The 23,083-nt window shown below is 38.3% G+C and overlaps 1 protein-coding gene across 1 annotated transcript in view; it reads right to left on the bottom strand.

The window, feature by feature from the left end:
- The window catches only part of LOC144634847 (uncharacterized), a 31,638-nt gene extending 9,947 nt beyond the window's left edge, over window positions 1-21,691 (bottom strand). The window contains 37 exon segments of the mRNA XM_078493890.1: window positions 1,435-1,653; window positions 1,897-1,965; window positions 3,937-4,133; window positions 4,565-4,642; window positions 4,949-4,981; window positions 5,147-5,211; window positions 5,779-5,857; window positions 6,186-6,272; window positions 6,411-6,478; window positions 7,255-7,355; window positions 7,665-7,735; window positions 8,119-8,158; window positions 8,336-8,399; window positions 8,961-9,072; window positions 9,425-9,500; window positions 9,688-9,726; window positions 9,840-9,919; window positions 10,241-10,314; window positions 10,733-10,858; window positions 10,965-11,056; window positions 11,190-11,304; window positions 11,433-11,499; window positions 11,995-12,032; window positions 12,172-12,274; window positions 12,849-12,962; window positions 13,639-13,714; window positions 14,261-14,350; window positions 15,360-15,430; window positions 15,754-15,936; window positions 16,658-16,759; window positions 17,195-17,233; window positions 17,641-17,718; window positions 17,888-17,989; window positions 18,186-18,243; window positions 18,550-18,612; window positions 21,085-21,176; window positions 21,339-21,691. Of these exon segments, the coding sequence (XP_078350016.1) occupies window positions 1,435-1,653; window positions 1,897-1,965; window positions 3,937-4,133; window positions 4,565-4,642; window positions 4,949-4,981; window positions 5,147-5,211; window positions 5,779-5,857; window positions 6,186-6,272; window positions 6,411-6,478; window positions 7,255-7,355; window positions 7,665-7,735; window positions 8,119-8,158; window positions 8,336-8,399; window positions 8,961-9,072; window positions 9,425-9,500; window positions 9,688-9,726; window positions 9,840-9,919; window positions 10,241-10,314; window positions 10,733-10,858; window positions 10,965-11,056; window positions 11,190-11,304; window positions 11,433-11,499; window positions 11,995-12,032; window positions 12,172-12,274; window positions 12,849-12,962; window positions 13,639-13,714; window positions 14,261-14,350; window positions 15,360-15,430; window positions 15,754-15,936; window positions 16,658-16,759; window positions 17,195-17,233; window positions 17,641-17,718; window positions 17,888-17,989; window positions 18,186-18,243; window positions 18,550-18,612; window positions 21,085-21,176; window positions 21,339-21,437 (3,260 nt within the window). The 5' untranslated portion in view covers window positions 21,438-21,691.
- Window positions 21,692-23,083: the final 1,392 nt, after the last annotated feature.

Raw genomic sequence — 23,083 nt, 5'->3', positions numbered from 1 at the left:
ACTTCAAATATGTTATCAAAAGAAATCTTTTCTAACAACACCAAACATCGAAAACCAATTTCGAAGTTCCGCTGAATCGCTTAAAGGCGATTTTACAAAATGACTACACGTGAGATTTTGCCTAAAGCTTGTGAACTTTGAAATTCATTTTCTCAGACTCTGATAAGAAATTGTGTTTGGTGTTATCACGGATAATTACTTACATCTAACCTTTTAAATTATTCTGGTACTCGATTTTTGTCCATCTAAAATATTACTCGACTTCCTGGTGAATTCCGTTTTAAGGTGGCTCAACTGGATTTTTTTACGGCTTAAAAGCCGTATATTCTTCGTTTGTTCTAAAATGAATTTTATAATCTGCAAGCAGTGAAACTCCTTCAGCTTCAATCGGGGGCACCGGTTAGCTTCATAGTCGTTATATCGATGATTAGAAAAACGCCTGAACGGAAATTCAAAACAAAACAAAGAGAACGCAAAAGAATAAGTACTGCCCACGAAACTATTTCAAGTTCTAATTTTGGTCATTTCCAACGTCCAAGTAAGATCTATATAAGTTAAAATAAAGTGGAAGTAGAGCAGTTTTCAATTGAGTGTTGTAAAACCAAAACCAAAGTAATTACTCCGGCCAATCACAAAGGACACAGACAATCCAGTGAACCAATCAAAACTCGAAGCAAATACATGTAGCCGGCACGAAGCGCGGGAAAACGTGCGCGAGCGAGTCACGATTGGTTTTGGTTTTAGTTCTGATTGGCTGAGAAAGTGGCGCGAGATTTTTAAGCCAATCACTAAGCGTAGTAATGCAAAACCAAAGCAAACGCAATTTACTTTCGACACTCAAGTGAAAACTGCTCTAACGCACAAGCTGACAAATACCAACACCAAGGTATGCCTTAAAACAAGAGTCAGAATTAGAAGCGCAGAACTATTTCAAGGATTAATTAAATTTACTTGAAAATATTCAAATGCATAAATAAATTTAAATATTTTTTCACCACACTATTTCTGTGTGCTTGTAACTATCTCGAAAACTAAGCACACAAAGGACTAAAGGGACACAATTTATTCCTCAGTAAAACTCAATAACTACATTTACATTTAAAATTAATTAAAAGTTTATTAAAATTTATCTGGCAGGGGACCTCTCCGATTAAACGAGAAAGAAATTGATAGCTAATTGATTTTGGGTTTTCTTTTGATGTAAGCAAAATTGTTCAAGGAAGCTGTGTCGTTTTGAAATTATTAAGCCCACGATGATTTATTTACAAGGTGCCGGCAACCATTTTATTTTAAACAATTCCTTCTGTGTCTAGTCTGTCTGCACTGTTAGGAAAATCTTGCTAACTTTATTAGTTTAAGCTACTTTTAGTAATGAACAACCCTAAAAATTAAATACGGATTTGATACAAGAAATTTAACAGTTTATTTGGTTACCTGAGGAACGTTTGAAGCCGAGATGGCAGATAATCTAATGACGGAGACCTGTTTAACGGAGCCGGCGTATCCGGATTAACCAGTTTAACAGGTGTTTCCTGTTCATCCAAATCGTCTTGCAGGCTCTTGTTGACTTGTTGAGCGATATTGGGGCAAGACTGGTGATGACTCAACTGCAGAGCCTCGTAATGGTGCACAATCTTATGGACCCGTGGAGCACTGGGTCGAGCGAGTGTGCAAAAGGAAGACAGTCTATGTTAGTTACATTAAATGTTAAACAGAGAGGGAGGAGAGAGTGGGGAACTTTTGTAACAACGCAAAGACAAGGGTTAGGGCATGTTACTAGGAAATATTAGATTATTATGGGTAAAAAGATGTTGGTGAGCCATGGAATGTTACGAGGACAGTGTTTCAGTGGCCATGGTATACAATGGCGCATGGGTCATTTTTGTTAGAACTTACTTATCTTTTTGAGACCTCTTGAAAATTGCTATATACTTGAAATGGCCTCTGGTAGGTCTGTTGTTAGAACTGTGTAATAAGACAATTCATGTTACAGTATTAACTCTAAATTAGTTTTAATGGGATTTATCATACAACTATTTTATAAAACTTTTAACTTTAAGACTCTTGGGATAAAAATTTAAACATTTATTTAACGTTAAACACAGTTAGAGCGTTTTCCGACGACTTTGAATCTGAAGGATCCTTTTACTTTGCGTGAAAAAGCGTTAAATGTATTCCAACCAATGAGAGCGAAGGTGCTTTTTTCTAAGCCAATCAAGAGCGAAACCAAACCATGGCCATCAGTTGGCTTCCCCAACTTTTCCCGCCCTTACCGCCGCCTACATGCTTTCCCGCGCTTGTAACTGTTAACCGGTTACATATTTTCCCGCGCTTGTAACCGGTTACATTTTTTTGCTTCAAGTTCTGATGGATTTGTTGGACTTCGCGTTGTTATAACTCAAGACACTCAAGGTCATAACTGTCAGTTTCGGTTTTACGAAAGTCGTTTGAAAAACGCTCTAAACATTACAATCTAATGATCATTTTGTTTATATTCAAATAACAGTTTAATTAGGTTTATCTTTAGCTTTTTTAAAAAAGTAACTATCAAAACGTTGCATCATTATATTTGTTATCTAGCAATTAATTCAGTTTAGAGGAGTTGAGAAATAATAAAAGTTTAAAATAAAAGTGACACCAAGTTCATATTTACAAATTTATTCATTCACGTACGAATTTTACACCTTTTAACTTTAAAATACATCTTGTTTATTACGTTTTTAAGTTTAAAAAACTTTCGTCCAAACGTTAACATTGGTATAATACCAGTGTTATCGTTTGGACAAAGGTTTTAAAAACTAATAGCCGTATAGAAAATAATTTTTATGTTTTAAATGACTTTTCCTTTTTATGACTAACTTAAAACATTATTAACGCGTACGAAAATAGACTTTTATGTATTTAAAATTAAAAAGAAATTGCACTTTCCAATACCAAGTTGAACCTTTTCAATTTCAAAAGTGACAAAAATCCCAATTTCACTTTTCACAATATGGAAAAACAGACCGCATCACATGAACAGTCGGGGGAATAACTGCCAGTTTTGGCAAATCTTCGTTGAAGCACTCGAAGAATTTCCGAATTATTTCATCCAATCAAAAACTAGCGCAAGCGCTCACGAGTACTACGAGAGCCGTCGCGCGTATAAATACGTCATGTTGCTTAGCAACTTCTAGGACGAAAACCGCGGGCTCACGTCACTTCTTGGAGAAGTGATGTCGCCATCAACTGGCACTTGTTTCCCCGACTGTCAAAAAAAAAAATTTTTACCAATTATCTGACAATAGGAGGAGGAATTTAACTTTTCTGTCAAATTACTGAATCCAAACAAAGTTGTAGTACCCAAGTAAAGTGATACCAAACATGAAAAGACCACCAAAAGCTGTCTTCTTGTTAAATAAGCTACTTAACCAAGCAAGTTTCTCTGAATGCTGGCAAAAATCTGAACTTTTATTTTTAGATGGGTGTTTATTCTTAACATTGCTGCTTTTAAATTTTATATCGTCATCGGCAGGTTTAAATTTAAAACACGTTTTATTAATAGTTGGGTTTATGTTAGGTTTAATAACTTTATTTAAACATGACTTGACAGAAATCATTTCATTTGCTTTCTCGGTCATTAACTGTTTATCTTGTTCAGAATGCACAGAAACGCCGAAAAGATTCGCCGAAGGAAACTTCCCTTTCAATGGATAAAAATTCTTAGCGCCATAACCGTCTGTAGTGGACTCTACATTTGGCTCGATTTCACGCGGGACTCTTAACAAGAACCGTTTCTCGGCCCTGTTACTAAATCCCCGGATGGTATAGGCATACAAAGGGCTTTGGGGACCGTGACAGGTTGGTCTTATTTCCAATGGCATGCAGGTATACCTTGTCCCAGCACCACACAGATCAAGGGCCACACTGGGGACACAAATGGGATATTTTTCTGACCTGGCTACTTCACTGTCAAAGTCATCCTGGCTTGGAGGAAGGTAGATAATCACTTCTTTCATTTCTTCCTCGTCAAGCTCCTCAGCTTCCTCGAATTTCAGCTCTTCTGTTTCTGACACCACAAGACTGCTTTTCCGTATGACCCCCGGCATGACGTCACTGCCACGTGACACGGTGACACAAGGAGGTGCATCGCCCTGTATGGCGGGAAAAAAGTCCTGAGCACGATGGTAATTAATTTAATGCGCGCTTTCTGGCTTTTCCACTTGGCGCACTCAACACAATTACCCAACAAAACTAGCGCGAGCGCTCAAGAGTACTACGAAAACCGTCGCGCGTATAAATACGTCATGTTGCTAGAACTTCTGGGACGAAAACGGCGAGCACAGTCACTTCTCGGAGAAGTGATGTCGCCATCAACGCCCACTTGATCCCCCGACTGGATTCTTGTTATCCAATGTATATTGAGCGCAAGCACTGATCTGCAACCACTCAGAACCTGCCACGTCAGTATGACGTCATGCTGCCTGGTAAAGAATCTGAGGAAACGCGCGCGTGCTTGCACAATGCGCAGAGAGAGATTCAGATTGCAAAGGGGTATTATTCTCCTGACTGTTAAGATACCAACCTCATTTGAGCCATTTTCCTCCTCGCTCAGTTTATCCAAAGCAGCTCGACCATCCGCTGGAAACAAGTCATCATCTTCCTACGAAATAAACGAGAGCTCAATTCACGAATACACTTGAAGATAACAACATAAAAGTAAACTTCGTGTGTACTTTGAAACTGCTCCAAACAGCAATGAAAATACGTCCCACTTCAGAAGCGTATGTTTCGCTCAGAATTTTAATGTTTAATCATTATATCAGGAACTTTACCATAAATTTGTCGGTTGGAAACGAAAAGTGGGGGATTAATTTTTAAACATGCTTAAGTATTCAAAATGGCCGGTTCCACAAGGGTTTAATTTATTTTTCTGTAGAGTGCAGTTCGAGGCAAATAGATATCTTACCCCATATGTAAGCGAGCAACGTCTCTCAAGTGGCTGCAAGTAAAGAAGAACAGACAAAACTTTTAGAACAACGTCAACAAAAACAGCTCGGCACAGAGCAGATTTTGCACCAAACAAGTTATGGAAGCACTTCTAACAGAGCTCGAGAGCAGAACTAAAAACTTTAAATTAAAATGAATCAAACAATCAGTTACATACGCTATTCGCAAGAGCTCTCACTTGTTCCTGCAATGAGATTGGCTCTATTGTATACCGTTTACGATCTGCAAAAGATAAGGTTTAAATGTTTATCAATAAAACAAAATAGAGCTCGATTGACACCCAGCTCAACATAACGATTATTTATTTCTAAAAGGGGAGGAATATTTAGTTCGAAAAGAACATTTCCGTTTTCTTTGCACTATATTTCAACTTTCATGAGTCGCCAATAGGAAACCCACTTATCGAGGCAAACAAAGCGGTTTCGGTTTATTCGTTTAAAAAATGCATAACGTTTTGATTAGGTTAAGAAATACAATCTAATTTCCACTTGCAAGGGCAGGAATTTCTGTGATGATAACCGCCTGCTGAAATCTTTGCAAAAGTACTCAAAGAGCTTTCGATTCTTCTCATCCAATCAGAAACTAGCGCTAGCGAGACCCGAGCACTCATTCGTAGTCCGAAAACAGTGACGCCAGCATGACGTAATGAGAGTACGTCATGTTGCTTAGCAACGGTGCGGGTAAAAACTGCGGGCTCAGACAGTTGTCGGAGACAGGATTTTGTCGTTAACTTGTACTCATTCCTCCCCCTGACCTAGCAATACTTTGATTGTTGTGTTCTGTTCCTACCTGCTGGGTCCAACGAAAATGGAATCGGTTGCACTGTGCCATTATCAGCAGCCACGTGAATACCGCCATTTTGCATTCTCTATAGGAAAGGAAAGTTGAAATCAAGCAATTTATGGTAATTGCCAGGTGGGGTATTTTTCAGTGGATGAGGAATGCAGAAACTCCCACCTTCTTTTTAATTATTGATAAGGAAACTGCTCTGTCATTAAAAGAGGAATGATCAAACACTTATTGACTGAGTGAAAGGATTGGATTGTCAAATATTTGGTGTACGTAACGAGCGCAGCGAGGCCCATGCAAAATGACTGAAAATATAATAAAACCTGAGCTTCCCTTGTATAACATTGTTGCCTCTGAAGGACTAAGACGCAGAATGAGTACAAGGGAGGGGTGGGTAAGTGACTCACCTGTGCCCAGCGCCCTCCGGGTTGAACAATCGGTCCAGTGTTATCTTGCTCTGGCGACAAACTTTTCTCGTTCCCTTCGGCGATGAGCTACAATGGAATAAGCAAAGCATTTGACACTTGAAATTCGAGGAGAATTGAGATGTTGAGGTAAATTCTCCCAAATTATTCAGTACACAAAGCACGGAGCTGTTAATAGATTTTTATGCTGATATCAAAATAACGTACCTGCTTCTTCGCCCATGCAGGCAACTGGCCCACGCTAAAGCGGTAATCTTTAACTGGGGGACTGGGCTCTAGAATATCAGAGAAAAAAATAAAAGTCCAATGTAAAACTTACAATAAATCGTCGGAAATCAACGATATTTTTCAGCAAACAAGATTTTATCAGTTAGTTTATCCTCCATTTCTGGACTCAAGTGTACAGCTCTGCTAAACCGTCTCAATCTTTTTCATCCTGTTCCTTATTGTCTTAATATGACTTGTAGACGCATAAGCCTCCATTGCAAGCTTGTTCCAGTGCAATACCGAGAATACGAAAATGGTCTATTTAGATACACATGTATATATACCCCGTATTTACCCGAATAAGCGCCGCGGCGCTTATTAAATTTTTCGCGCCTCAAGTGCGGCGCTTATTCGAGGGCGGCGCTTATTTGAGGGCGGCGCTTATTTAAAATTTGGAATCTAATCTTTTACAGTAATTGAAAATAGTGTCTTTTGATTGTCAGTATTCGTGTCTTGCTGAAGAGAGAAGTGGCGCTAGCTGTCCTGGCAAAGTTCGCGGCCTTCACAACATTTACAGAACTACGTATTATAAGAATGTTGGATAGAAGAAGTAATGGGCGAGCGGTAAAACAATAACTTTGAACTACAAAAGATCGCATTTGATGAAAAGATATGTCCCAAGTTTGTGTGAAAGTTGCTTTGTAGTGCTGTTTTAAGTTAAACGGAATTCCTCGATTAAGCGCCGCAACGGGACTGCGGCGCTTATTCGGGGGCGGCGCTTATATTTTTTGTCCCAAATGCGGCGCTTATTCGGGGGCGGCGCCTATTCGAGTAAATACGGTACCTCTAGTTGGCCTGGTGAATGCTGACGATTCTGCAGGGACAAAATCATTTTCTTCTGGTGCTTCGATTAAGGGTGGATGAGATATTTGATATGTCTCGCGCCTGTTGTAAAGAAATAGAAAAATATGTTTCTGAGTTCCCTTCCCCCAGTGTAGTCCAACATGTACATGGGTGTCTGTAATGCTAATTCATCAGTGTGGAGTTAATTTTTGTGGCTCGATACTCCGAAACTCAGCCTTAGTGAAGAGAGATAGCGAAACCGAAGGGGATTATATCCGGGGGGTTTATAAGCGGGATAAAAAAGGCGTTTTAAAACAAGCCACGGTAGTGTTGATCAAAATACGTTTTCAAGTCACTTGAAACCTTTAAGTTTTAACTTTTAACCTTTAACCTTTAACTTTTAAGTTATACCTGATAGGGGTACCAAACTGGACTTTGTTGTCTGGTTGTATTCCAAGCGGTTGGAGTTTCTCCACCATATTCTGAGAAGTGAAAACATGAAACAGCAAAATAATCAATAATGGACTAATTTGACAATTTATTTACACACCCCCACAAGAAGTTTTCTTAGTACTACATGAAACTCCCATTAATTTGGAAAACTTGGTGAAAAAATGTTTACTCCGACGGCACTATTGTCTTTCCCGGTTATGACGAAATAGCAGTTTACGATTGCTTGTTGTAGATAGATTTTTTTCTCTTTCATTTTAACCAGTCGGAAAAGGACGTGCCTAAGACCGTGACTAAGGGTTTTCGATTTCTGTTAATCAAAAGTAAGAAGTTTAAAGAAACCACGGTAAATGGCAAAAAAAAACTTGTTACAACAAAGTCGTGAAACGATTGAGAAAACAAAACATTGTGTTACCTGCACATATGTTGTGGGTATTTTCCACAGAAAGATGCATCTGTAACGAAAAACATTTAGCGCGTCATTTTCAGAATAAAATTTACAACGCGTTCCTTAAAAATACCAGGAAAAAACAATACTACGACAACATTTGAATCGGTCTCGTCTACTCTCGTTCACAAAAAAGTGCTTAAAGCTTCATTACTTTGTATCATGTCGGTCAATAGTTACTTACCCATCCCCGCCAACAGAAATGAGATTCTTGCAATCAACAGAAAATTTCAAGCCAGTCACTACCTCTGAAACCAAAATAAATTTTCAATGATTAATGACAACGCATTGCCAATATCCTTGTATGATTAACTTTTGCTTGGTGCGCTGAGTTTGGTGATTGGTTAAAGCAAACTGTAATGTAACGTCCTGTACCTAATGATGTAATCAGAAAGAGGTTTATCCAATCACGTAAAAAGCCAAACCATTAAAATCGTAACTTAAATTACGCGGCTTTTTGACGCGCGTGCGACTGTTTAGTGTTACTTATTTTCCCGCGCTTTTCACTATAAGCAAGTTTCTTGGCGCTTGCTAGCGCGGTAACACGTTTCCCTGCGCTTATCCAGTTTTAGTTTCAGGTCTTCCCGCGCTTGAAACCGGTAGACGGTTACTTTTTTTCCCGCGTTTATCAGCAGTTTCAGTTTCATGTTTTCCCGCGCTTGCAACCGGTAGGCGGTTGCACTTTTCCCGTGCTTGACATACGTTGCAAGTTCTTGCTTCTCGTTTAAATGAATTCATGTGCGTTCCAGCACAAACAGTGGGAACAAAGACCAGGTTTTTATCAATGAATCAAGTTTTCCCGCACTCACCGGAATGCCCAGACATGCTGGCCATGCATTCACCAGAGTCAAACTCAGTCAGACACACACTCTTATCTGAACAGCTTGTCGCTGCGTATGTTCCTGACGAGTCCAGAGTTATCTAGCAACAGAAACAAACAAGTGAACGAGATCCACGTACACAAGTGTGAACAACACATCACGAATTACTTTCAATTCTAAGTAAAATGTCACGTGGTCCTGTGCTTTTGTCCTAATATTTCGCAAACGAAAATTTAGGATTTATTTTCCAGTTTTGTTGAACTAGGGCACTTTTGGGTTTAAGAAGGCTAGAGTTGGCGTGCCTGGGGCTTAGATCTTAGATAGCATTTTTACTGAGTTTAAGAAGAGTTGGTTTTTGTAGAGGAATGAAATGAGCACAAGCAAGGTCGATAATCGTTCAACATCATTTTTTACAGACTAAGTAAGTCAACAGATTAAGCCGAGTTACATACCCTAACAAGAGTCCCGTCATCTCCTGGTGTGCCTTTGTACATTCGCGTTTGCTTTCCACTGCTCACATCGTAAACCCTTGAACCAAAACAAATGCAGCGTTCATAAGACAGATACCACGATAACTTGTAAGTGGAAAACAGTTACCTTTTACTTTCCGAGACTTTCTTGAGTTTCACTTTTCTTTTATGCCAAATTGCACATAGAAATGCATCAAATCGGTCATATAATTGGCAAACTAATGTTGAGCTCGGCTCTTACATACCTCACATTTCTGTCCTGACAAGAAGTTGCTGCGTGTTTCCTGAAAAAAAAAATAAAAAAAAACACATTATCTTATCAATAAAAATTGTGCTAACGCAAAACCCTCATTGCAGAATAGACATTGCAAGAAAAAGGCAGTTTGAAAAGACTTACCCTGAAGGATCAATGTCCATGTCATAAAATGTTGTTTTACCAACAAAATTTGTGGTCCTAACAAACTGAAACTCTGGATTCTGTAAAAGTTAAGAATTTAAAAGTAACGCGGCGAGTTAGTTCAGGAATGGAATCGCAAAGGACTTAGTTTAAACCTGCCATCAAGGTAACCTGAGTAAAAAGACGGTGGAGGAGTACGGAACGCAGGTGAACAAACGACGCGCAGCGAGAGAAAAAGGTACGTTTTCATTCATTTAGTTATTAGTTATTAATTTATTAAGGCTGACAGTCAGGGAGAGGGGTACTAGAAGTGTGAGAGAAGAGTTCGAAAAGCAGGAACTCCCGACTCTCCCTCCCCCCCCCCCTTCTTGTCTCCTCTGTTATTGCACTTATCACCATACCTGCTGGGCTGTTCTGAATATAATAGACTTGTCTGCTCCACAACTCAACAGCTGTAACTCGTCTGATTCAGACACTAAAAACAAAATGAAGAGGGCATTCTAATACTGAACAAGCTTTTAAATTCTTTAAATAACAAATAAACAAATAACCATTATTTTTACACAGTGACATTTAAAGCTAAAAGCTTGTAGCCAAGGCCGTGTATTCCCGATGAAAATGGAATTTAGAAGTGTTGGTTTTGTACACGGAGGAAAACCGGAGAACCCAGAGAAAAACCCTCGGAACAAGGATGAGAACCAACAACAAACTCAACCCACATATGAGGCTAGGTCCAGGATTTGAACCCGGGCCACATTGGTGCTACTAGGGAGGTGAGGGGTCTCACCGCTGTGTCATCCCTGCTCCTCCAGGCCTTTCAAGGGCTAACGCTCAGCAGGAATTTCACGGGTTATTCTACAGCATTAACTCTCTAATCTCCAGCCTGTACTTACTGTTGAACTTGATGGAAGTGATTGACGCTGAATGATCATCCAATGTTTGAACAAGAACAAAGTTATTCTGGATATCAAACACGTGAATGAGCCGATCTCTCCCAGCTGACCCCAGCAGCTTGTGACCTTCAAGGAGAAAGTAAAAAGGAAGGGATGAACCAAAATCTGGCAGACTAATCAAACCATGAATCATTTAAACATTGAACTGAAATGTTGAACTATAATTGCATACCTGACTCAGTTGGTGAAAACTCCACACACAACACTTCTGACTCATGTGCCTCGATTTTTGCAGTCTCATCAAAGAACATCAAGTCATACACCCTGAAAAGGACAAGTTATGATAATCATGATGTTTTATAACAGGTGTAATTTAGCTCAGATCTTAGGTATTTTTTTGGGTGTTTTTAAAATTTCAACGTTAGACATATTGTAAGGCTTATGTATAAAAACAAACCTGATATTTCCTGATCTGTCTCCAGTGGCAAGTGTTTGACCATCAGGACTAATGCGTAGGCATCTCACTCCAGCATTCCGTGTGTCGCCAGTAGAATCACGCATATTCTTTATAGCTTTAGACAAAAAACGTAGAAGTTACGAAAAGACGTTCAAAGGAGAGTAAGAAATGACAAGGAATGGTGACTGCATCTGTAGAAGTGTAGTAGAAGCCTATTTCCCTGAAATAAAATTATCAACTCACCTGGACTGATGTCAGTATCTTTCAAGTTAGCCAATGCATCTTCCATATATAGCACCTTCATCATCTCCTGCAAGTAAACAAACAGTATGAACAATTTCATGAAAATCATTACATTGGCCGTTTTCACACTAGATACGGACAAATCGTCTAGACCAACAAATCGTCTTAGTGTGAAAATGGGATGGACACGATTTTGGACGTACAAGTTGTCTGAATTTGTCCGTCGATTTGGCCATCTTGGGAGACAATTTTCCGAGAACGACTTGGTCGCCTAGACGGACAAGTCATCAAAAAGCTGTCTTAAATTCACACTAGAAGACGGACAAATCGTCAGACAATTTGTCCGTCTTCTAGTGTGAAAACAATGCATTACTTCACTCAGATATGTCAAATGTAAAAAAGAAATACACCAGTTTTTACTGCGTAATACATTCAGAAGTTGCCAGTTAATGATATTTAAGAAAACCTGTGTCAGGAGAGACAAGGTTCATTGCACACACACAAAAAAGAAATTTCTTGCAAGAAACGAGACAAGAGGTAAAGAATTAATAACTATATTTACCTTGCTGTAAACATTCCTCTCAAATGAGATACTTGTTCCTGAAAAAAAATACCACAGTCCAGTTGTGAAAAATGCACTGGGAACTAAACTGAACCTAGAAAAATTATATGAACTATCCCCAACACCTGATGCACAGTCTATACTTGTTGAACTTGCATCAATGATCAGTATTCTTACCTTCTTCAATGTTCCACACTCTCACAGTATCATCAGATGAACACGTTAGGAATGAACCTGGAGGAAGGGCTGCCTGGCGATTGTCTGATACATTGGGGTAAACCTGCAGGACAGATTTACAAGAAGAAAAGATTTCAACAAACCAAAAGCCTTGAATAGTGATAAGAAATAAAAGCAGGAAAGCAAGGTGCCTTTTATTATCCGAGTTACTTGATTTGGGATGTCCACAATACATGTTAAAGTATGTACCACATTCTTAAACGTCCTGCTGCTATAGTATTTGATAACAATAACACCAGAAGAGGGAAAATTTCTTGACCAGACAAGGGAAGGTTCCGTTCTGTGTTACAAATGCAAAGATTTTCAGGCAGCAAGTTTCTTAATGTCATCCATGCAACCCTACCACTTTTAAGTAACATATTTTTAAAAAATCAGAATGCACTGTTTGTTTATTTATTGAGATGGACGTTCACAAAGGTAAGAACCAATCACAGACACTACATGATCTGTGTAAAGCTTTGCTGTCATCACTGAATTTCCTCGGTCAAATCCCTTGCGGGAGGATGTCTTTTGTGGTGAGATAACTAAGTGTGCAAAGAGTGGCACATGTTGACTGCCAGGTTATTACCTGACAAATGATTGACATGTAACAGCTTAGTAATGAGCAAGTTGTTTACCTCCACTCCCCAAACACATGTGCTATGATACAAAGAAGACCAAGTCTTTCCAATTTTTTTCATGTCTTTCACATCCCACATGTATAAACTGTGGTCATTGTAAACACATGTCAACTGCAAGAACAAATAAAGAAAAAATTAATCCCTTGTCTTACAGTAATTTCCATGAGCAAAGCATTATGCATCAATAAGCAACAGATAGCAGCATGCGAAGATGTGCATGTCTGATAGCCTGGGGCTAGTGGATTTTGCAGCAGGGCTAGTGGATTTTATTCTTCCTTTGCCTGAGAGGCAAGTGAAAGTTTTCAGAATTAATCATGCTTATAAGGGTTTTTTCGGGTTTGTTAAAATGACTTACGGGCTAGTACATTATGGCTACAGCTTGCCTGAAGGGAAAGCTTGAAAATTGCATTTTAATGCACCCTGGGTACTCGCCGTAGCATATAGAGCTTAAAACATAAAGTAAACTAGGAGGCTGGATAAGTTATTGGGCTCAAAACCATTTATGCACCATGATGCTTTGATGGTAGTTTCTGTTAAATGAAGTATAAGTATTTTGCTCCCCCTGAATGGGATGTTACTCTATTGCAGGTTACCCCCCCCCCCAGCATAACAGTTTAACTAGCATAACAATTTGCTGGTAACCATGTATACACCTGGATAGACAGAGCTGTTATTAGAGTCAAGTGTTTTGGTCACGAACACGCAACAACTCAAGCCAGCCTCAAACCAGACTTCTTCATCCATCCTAGTTTAGAAACTAATAGTAAGAACAAATATCACAACTCACCCTATGGTTCACAGTATCAAGAACTACAGCAACTGTGTCGGGATAAACTGCCTTCTCTGGCTTGGACAGTGGGTTACTACAACAAATGACAATAACAATTTTTTTTTTTTTTTTAATAAAAATAAATGTTTATAATGGTCATGCACTTAGCTTCATATCTCTACGAGATAGCTAGTTTACAGGCATGCCACTGAAACAGAGGAAAGAAATATTTTCAAATAAACGTAACAAGGTTAAAAATCCCAACTGGCAGGAGGCAGACCAGTTGGCTATATACAAAGCGTGGTCGAGGATTTGAATTCGGGACAACCAAGAAACAAATTCAGCTAGTGGCAGGGGCAGGTCTTGAACCGGGGACCTCCAGATTACAACACCAGCGCCCTTAACCACTCGGCCACGCTTGCCTCCTTTAAAATGGATTATAACTGTAAAATTAATTTTTGCAGACAGCTTTAACAATTTCACGTTTAGCCTGAGTTACAAGACAACTATCATCATGTACTCAATTCATTTCCTACCAGCGTCATACATGTCTCTAAACTTTTACCCAGAAGAGTGCACTCTTCACATGACATTGCTATACAGAACTGATACAAACGTCTCTCTCAATAATGACTGTTACCTGGAGTCAATGCCTTCTGCTACGTTTACCCCCAGGAAATGAGGTTTTGGAATAGTTACAATGAACTGTAACTTCAAAGGATTAAAAACTCTGAAACAAATTATTATCACAATTAGTCACAGTTATTAAAAACAGTTAATAAATTATGTAAATCACAACACAGAAAGCACTTTAACTTGCTATAACGTATCATTTGTTTAGTTTTGAAATTAATCCCTATTAAAAGAGCAAAAAAAAATGAAAATGATACATAATTGTCCTTATTGCGGGCCCAAGAGAGGCCCGCAACCCTAATCTTGACAGTGACCAGCGGATTGCGTTTTACGCGTGCGCGCCACGTTAATAAAGGCAAACAGAAAACGGAAGTTGAAAATTTTGTTCTTCCACTAAGAACGATCGGAATGCGAAAAATGTGTCAATCACGACAGTTTGTCGTAACACCGGAAGAGAAAAATCTGTTCTCCAAGAACGATTGTCACATAAGATCTAGGCTCCTGTCACATGGAAGATTGCAAACATTACAATTTGCAGACTTGTATTACAGGTGTTGCTTTTGAGAAAACTTGCTCTGATTGTATCACACATAAACCACGGCAAAGCGAATGATTCCAACAACGGTTATTCTCGAGAAATTCGTTATAACACTGACAACATAGCGAGTTTATCGACCGAGGAAAATCACATCTCATTTCACACCGCGTGCTCGTCTACACTTCAAAAAAACTGTCAATCAAAAAACAACTCTGACTGGTTCGCGGCCGGTTCGAGGCAATTAAGCGTGATGCGTCACTCGGAATAATTGTCTTTTGTCCAGTGATTTATCATTAATCGCGCCACGTTAATAAAGGGCGAGCACAACATAGCGAGTTTACCGACTGAGAAAAATCACATCTCAATTCACACCGCGTGCTCGATTACACTTCCCAAAACGATAAAAACATGCATTCCTTGCTTGATGCGTTACTCGGAATAATTGTCTTTTGTCCATTTTATCATTTATTTATCGACACTGCCATCTACGCACTCTCGTACCAGTACCTTTTCTAAGTGCGTCAAGGCCCGCACTTTCTAACCCGTGGTTACCACTAGTCATAATTACCTTATTATTCCATCTGCACATCCACATATAATGTAATGTTCACTGACAGCTATGGCACGTGCTTTAGATGTCTGTAAGATCAAGAAATATTTGCATGACAAATGAGGATGGGTGTAGTTAAGATACTTGTTTGATATTACATAAAAAATAGTGCTGGACAAGAGAATAATGACCTGAACTCGTGATATAATATGTACATGTATGTACATTTGCATGGCATCATCATCATCATTAACATCGCAACGTGGCAAAAATTTCAACATTTAGAGAGGAAGCCACATCAGCCCTAGCTGGTTTTTATGTGTCTCCTCTACCCAGGTTAAATTGGAATTTGGAAATGTTGGTTTTTTAGGAGGGAAGAAAACCAGAGTACCCAGAGAAAAACCCTGTGTACCTTAAGCTCGACCCAGGTGTCCAGTACTCTCTTGCTGTTAATTGAACACAATAGTCCTGAACTAGACACACAGTAAGTTAGATCAGAGTTTATTCCACGACCACAAGCTACGTCACAAAATGTGTTGTTCCTTTGTTCTCCTAAAAGTGCAGCTCGGCCATTGATAACCAGTGTCTTGGAAACCTACAGCAAGAAATCAATACAGAATTAAGAATGTATGTTGAAATATGAAATGCACTGGTGCACTGGATAAATGTCTTGAGTACAAGTCAATTCACCCTGAGATGGAATAGCATAGGGGGGAATAGCAATACTCTTAGTCGCTTAATGCTACGGGAACCGGGATAAGCTCAAGCTGTATGGGCCACATGGCTCGGACACAGACTTGCCAATTCCAATTCTGGGTCTATGTTGTTAGGGTGTGATTCATTTTTTTTTAATTTATTGGGAAAAAGACATAAGTATATACATAAATATAAAATATATACAAGTTTAAGAAAAAAAGGCAAGGGTATTCTCCAAAGGGGAGGGCGCGAACAGGACGTGGGTACCCGTGCAAGGCGCTTCCCGACTTAAAAATCTATTTATTCAACCCTCCAAGTTTATTTTTTTCCTTAGTGGCCATTTGGCCACCAACTGCTCAAGTTTGGTTGCCAGTGAAAAATTTTAGTCGCTAAATTAAGCTCACGCTTTAAATCCTTCTTCTCAATTTAGGTCGCCCATCTGGCGACTTCAGTTCCAATTTAGTCGCCAGCTCCAAAATTTTAGTCGCCATGGCGACTAAAATGGTCTTAACTTGGAGGGTTGTTATTACTTATTTATAAAACATAAAATATATTAAAAACTAAGAAATAAGAAGAGCTGTTTCCATACATATCTAAATGAAGATCACATGTTTTCTCACCTTAGACTTGTTTGACTCAGTATCGAAATACCAAAATTTAACATGACGGACACCAACAGTCACAAAGTAGCTACCGTTTTCAGAGAATGATAGCGCAGAGACCTGAAGACGAAAAAGCGACTTAAGAATTAATTAAAATAATGATTTGTACATTGTATATACTAAACAGTACTACAGTGCATTATATTACTGAACAGTACTCAAGACTTGAAATGCAAATTTTTCTCCTGCATTATGTATATTGGGCAAAATTAATAATATTGACAATAAAATTGTTAGTTGGTTTTCCACATTTCTCAGCAAATCACAGAACAAGCATGCAAATTTAGGAAATGGATCGAAGATCATTTCTGAGTTGCCTTTAATTTGTGCCTATTTCAAAACAAATCCTGTGAAAAGCTACCAAAAATTACCAAACATTAATATGCAAGTAAAACATTAGACCGAGCGACATGACCGCGCTTAACTCTGTTTGGCTGGTCAACATGACCGGAAACTGTCTGAAAATTATTTTGAGCCCTGACATTACACACCTACCTTTGATGAAACTTTATTACTTGCAACCTTTGTACCAGTCTACAAAGAGAACAATTTAGTGATAAACATAAACGAAAAAGGCATATGACAACTTTAGGAAGTTGCAAAGAAACCTGAAAAAACATATTCTTGAAAGCTGTAACGATTTTTAATGGAGAAATAAAATCTTAAAATATCATAAAAATAATATTTTTGTGAAGATCAGATATCAAGAACATCATCATGGTTATTATTTCCATTGTTTTAATTTGATGAATTATCAATGAAATTTAGATCAAAACACCCAAAATAACAAACACAAAGCTCTAAAATAATGGAAAAGTACCAACAAAATAAAAATAGCATTGAAATAGTAAAAAAGGCAAAAAGTGAAAAACCTTTCATCTAATATCTAATATATCTAATGTGTACACACGTACATGTACTTGTAGTACACTTAAAAATACCTTCCAGTTCCAAATATTGACAATCATGTCATGTTGGAATCCAACAGATGCCACATACTTTAAATTGGGAGAAAATGCCTTTCAAAAAGGAACAGAAAGAATTGCAAATAAATCATGTCACACAAAATAAAGAAATCAATCCAACTTTGAACACATACACACACAATATTTTACCGATACTTTGTCAAGCAAAATGAGTTAGCGTTATAGGCAATAGTAAGTGATAGTAAGTAACATATCAACCTACCACGCATGAAATACCAAACTTATGTCCCTTTGCCATCTCTGATATCTGTGGATGTGACTGATCTTCCATATCCCAGATTCGCACACATGGCATGTGACCACTCTGTTCAAGAGATTACAATTAATATTAGGATATTATTAATATAAGATTAATGTTCCAACTGCTGTGACCAATATTTCAAATATTGTGAGACAAAGAGAAACAATATTAAATACACATTACATCTTATACAGTGCAACTACTTGAACAGACTAGTCGCACTGAAAAATTAATGTTCTTATATTGTTGACAAACTTACTTCGCCTGTTGCCAAATATTTGCCATCACCAGAGAATGCTACTGATGTGATTGTTTTTCTGCAAGAATGAAATGGTAGTCAGAGGGACAAATAAGACTGAAACCTTTTTACAACAACCCCATATAACCAAATTTAAACAAACAAGTTCCATGGTCATCAGATGATTAAAAAGTTAAACCAAACTGGCTTTGTTTGTTTGTTTAGCACTCCTCAATAAAAGCAGGCGACGGATATCATCATCGCATGATGTATTTTGTCCAGTGAGTCAGGACATGATCAAAGTTAATCAGTAATTTATAAGCGGATATATACACATGTACATGTTACTCCAAGGTCACTCACTAAGGATGTAACGATTTCTTACTTGGAGGTATTGAGAACAAAACTCTGCTTGTTTTTCCTGGGGTTGAACAAGACCACCACGCATCTGTCAAAAAATAAACAAAATTATTTTAGTAAAATTATTTTAGTAAAATTAAACTGAACAAAACAAAGTGGCATCATAACAAACCTTATTTTAAATTCGTCCAAAATGCAAAGAGAGCAAAAACCTTAGCCACTGTTATGTGGCCATGGCTACTTTTAAGCCATTCCGAAAAGCGATTCTGCATTGTTTAGCTTGGGTTTTTAAGTAAGTCCCTTTGTAAAACCTTCTAGTTTTGATGGTCACAAGACAAGATAAAAATACCAGGGTTATGCCAGTTGTCAGAATTTCAATACTTCATTTCAGTATAAAGGGAGTTACAGTATCTTATACCAAGCATTTTTGTTTGTACACCATGCTGTATTTTTGGATGTGTTGTGTTCATGGCCGTTTCTTATTAAATAACTTTGGTATTTGTTTAAGTTATAAACTATTTTACCCATATTTATCAGGTTATAGTCTTATTTTTTAGATGCACTTGCCATTGTTTGCAGTTACAATTCTAAATTTAAAACTCTACCACATCAAACATTGTTTTCAGGTAACCCTCTATAAAGCGGCCAGTACGGCCGTCCCTTCCCTGAGGAAAAGGGTTGGCTGAAGTCAGCTTACTGAAGATACCATGCTTCATGTAAGATGTAATAATTGCCTAATAGACGAGACCCTTCCCACCTACTGTGAAACCACCTGACTAGTAAAAACTGTTTTGACTAGTGAAACCTGACATGTTGGTAGCTATTAGACCATTGGTTAATCATAGAGTAACATCTGACTTAACACAAAGTCAACTTATTTAGGTCAATTTAAACTGCAGCTAGCTTTGTCTCAAGAAAAGTTTAACATTTAGCCATTGAGCACTAGACTTGCATGTTACACAAACTCGAGGTTTGCAGCAGTACGTATTATTTTAGGGAAAAATAAACTAATTAGTTAATAACTGATGTATTAACTTTTGAACAAGCACAAAATGAAAACATTAAATTCTAAACATTAAATTCCAAAAGCAAATATGATAGGCAGAAAATGTCAATTTTGCAGGTAATTTAATTGCAAGACTCCGTAAAAGATTCTCACTTCAAAGAATAATCTTTTCCCAGAGGCATATTCGCTCATGTAAATAGACCTTTTATTGTTTGATTAAGTTAATTTGATTTTGTTCAAGGATAATATATTCCTTGATTCTTCGCATGTGAGTGATTATACTAATTACCCCTCTGCAAGCAAAACAAAATGCAAATTGCAATATCAATTTTCACAATGACCTTGCTATCAGAGATATCTATATCGATCTTGCTTAAAACAGCTGTGAAATGGCAAAAGCAAATGTTCCACTAGACTCTAGATCGAAAAGATTACACTTCAAATGCGATGCATGGGTGGAACGAATTTGGTGAAACTACACTGCATGAGCGACAGTTCTACATTACAAAACCACTCACAAGAACGAGTAAATACAATAAAAAACAACAAATGAATACAACACAAAGAGCGAATAGCTCGGAAACCATAATAACTCCTCCACATGACCCTCGCAGAGACCATTAAAATTGATTCAATTTTGTAACAGCGTCTTAACGATTGTTTAAAATTCCCGTCGCTGTTTCCTCCCGATGTGGCGATGTATTCGACGACGCAATAAACAAGGACATAAATTTTGCAACGACGAAGTTTTCGAGTGCATTTTCGAATCTTGTTAACAAACGTGTTAATTTTTCTTCCGTTATATATCAACAAATGTTGGGCTGATTTCAATCAACACATAACGATCTGGGCCAATATAGCAGTGAATATTTCGTTCTAAATGCTCTCATTAACTCCAACATCGATGCCGGTCGGTTTTCTTTTATAAAAAGCCGTGAGATCAGAGATACATCTATGAATTATAAATGCCTCCCACAGCTACAAGCTAAATTCAGCATTTTATTCCATGCACGAAGAATCTAATCAACGTAAGAGATGCCTTTCCTGAAAGCGCTTATAACGAGTTGATATTTATACGACGGAAATTATCCACCGTGAGATTAGTAGGCAATGGTCCAGAACCTTTTCATGTACGAAATTGTAGCAAAGCAAAAGCGATGCCGCGATTAAAATTTAACAATTTTAGAAGTTCACAAGAATATTTTGGCTTGTAAAAACCTTGTTATTAAAACTTTTAATATTTTGATAAGTATTGTCCACTCATTTTGGACAAAAAATGTGCCCACTTAAAAAGTCGTAATTCCGAACCAGAAATAGATTCACTGGGAAGTTTATTTATTTGCGATTTCGAGTAGCACGTTTTCGCTGTGACCTTTTACGCTTTATTTTGAAAATATTTCCGCGTTTGATGCATCAACAAAGATAGGAAATCGTCCCTCAAATCATGTTAATTGCATTGTTTAAAACCCACGTCATTCCTGGAGACCAAGTAATATTCTATGCCAGCATAATACAAGAAAAAATGTCGGAATATAGACTTGTAAGCTCACTCACCCTGCCGGATAAGCAACTACTCCGGACAACGGATCGCAAGCAAGCGAAGCATTTCTGGTTACTGTCAGTCCCAAAACTTTGTCAAGAGTTGCCTAAGAAATAAAAGTCAAATAAAACGGACTTAGGATAATCCAACAGAAGCCATGTTTTAATTAATCCGCGAACTGGGAGCAAACAACGACCCAACAAAGACCATGCACTATCGAGCGAGCTTTTCACTCGAGCAAACAAGATAACACAACATGAATACTTACACGTTCAGTGAGGGGACGTAAATCTCGGTGGCTGTTCGCTTTACGTACAACAAGTCGTCTTGTAGGAGGCGGAATCCGTCCGACTCTGTCTGGATTCATTTCCACTTTTCATGAAAAGACAACTGTGTACATTCGACGTAGTTGACCGTGGTGTGTTGCAATCACAATCGATTTTCCGGTCATGTCCGGCTGACTTATCACTAACAAACTAGTTTCTTGGCACGAACAAATACCCAGTAATTTGGTGGCATTCCATAGCATTCGGATAATCCTATCAAGGACCTTTTTCTCTCGTTTTAAAACAACAAGTTACGTATTTCCGATGAGTGTCCGAATGATCAAACGATTCAAAATTTTCTTGAGCCCGCCACCGCAAAATGCGCACGAGTCAACTGGGACCCAGTTCCTTTCCCAATCTCTATATTGCAAGCAGGTACGCAATGCGTACATGTACCAAGTTTTTCTAATGAGCTTTCTGTCTTATATAGACCGTTGCCAGGATTTTCGATAGTGGATGCATTATTTTGACCTAAGGAAATGTTAAAAAAATAAGATGTCATGTTCTTAGACAGCATAGACTTTCTTAAGAAGTCGTTCGCTTCAGGCGTTTATGGTTGGCGCTGGAAGACCCGGCTCTATCGAAACTTTTGCAAAGTATAGCTCACCATAATCACCTTCAAATTGGTCCGAGAAGTTGGTGAACAATAAAGAAGTCGACGAAGCAATTTTACACTGAGTTTTCATTGTCAAAACATGCATTGGACAGTGTGCGAAACACATTGCAACGTTCACACTTTTCACTCAAGCTCGCTACTTATACTGAACGCAGCCGCCGAAAATTTGGACCAATTTTATTGTACATGTCACCAGCGCCTTATTTTCTTACCAAGCGTTAAAAGTTCACTCTGCAGTGCTCAGCGTTAATGGAACCCAAACCTCAACTAGTGTCACAAATTCACGGGATATGTCTCTGGTCGTCTCTGGTACTTATCTCATAGAATGCACCGTGACCAAACGCTCTTCCCATCTACAGGAATAGTACTAAACTAAGTATATAAACAAACAAGCAAATTAATAAATAGATAAGTAAGGAAGAAAGAAAAAAGTAATTGACTCATAAGCGCACACGCTATTAGTCTTTTTAAGAAGCTTTGTAACAGCGAACAGCCAAAATCAGAAATGAAATGTGAGTTGTAAAGGGAAACTGTCACGAGCTTCACTTCAAAAATTCAAGAGCCAAAAATCGTATGGAAACCCTCAAATAGTGAAGAGTGATGTTAAAAATTACCATGCTTGTGTACTGAAGCTATAAACAAGTGACACTACTGTGATGCCATCGGGAACTTAAGATCTCAATTTGAAAAAGTCAGGCCGATTTCAAGTTCTGCCCTTGCATGTGGCCTGGAAAAAAAGGCAAAAAAATACAACGGCTGCCTTCTTGCTTCAAATATCTTCAACTTGATGTTCTAGGCGCATCTCATGTACGAGCTTCAGATATGTCCAGGATTGAACGCTAATGAGATGCACGTTCCTCATGACAGGCATCACAAAGCGTCCTCATTAATAATTCACCAAAACAAACCAAGTTCTGTCAAATATGAAGTAATATGGAAATGTCAAATGACACAGTCAAACATGAAGTACTTACTAAACAATACTTGCGTTCAATCCTGGACTTAAGTGACGAGCTTAAGTGCCTCGCCAATTTGACTATCTTTTTCCTGAAAAGCAGAAAAATCCCCGTG

The sequence above is a fragment of the Oculina patagonica genome, chromosome 13, assembly GCF_052425735.1.
Source record: "Oculina patagonica isolate OP01 chromosome 13, crgOcupat, whole genome shotgun sequence".
Lineage (NCBI taxonomy): Eukaryota > Metazoa > Cnidaria > Anthozoa > Scleractinia > Oculinidae > Oculina > Oculina patagonica.
This window is presented reverse-complemented; position numbering and strand designations above follow the sequence as displayed.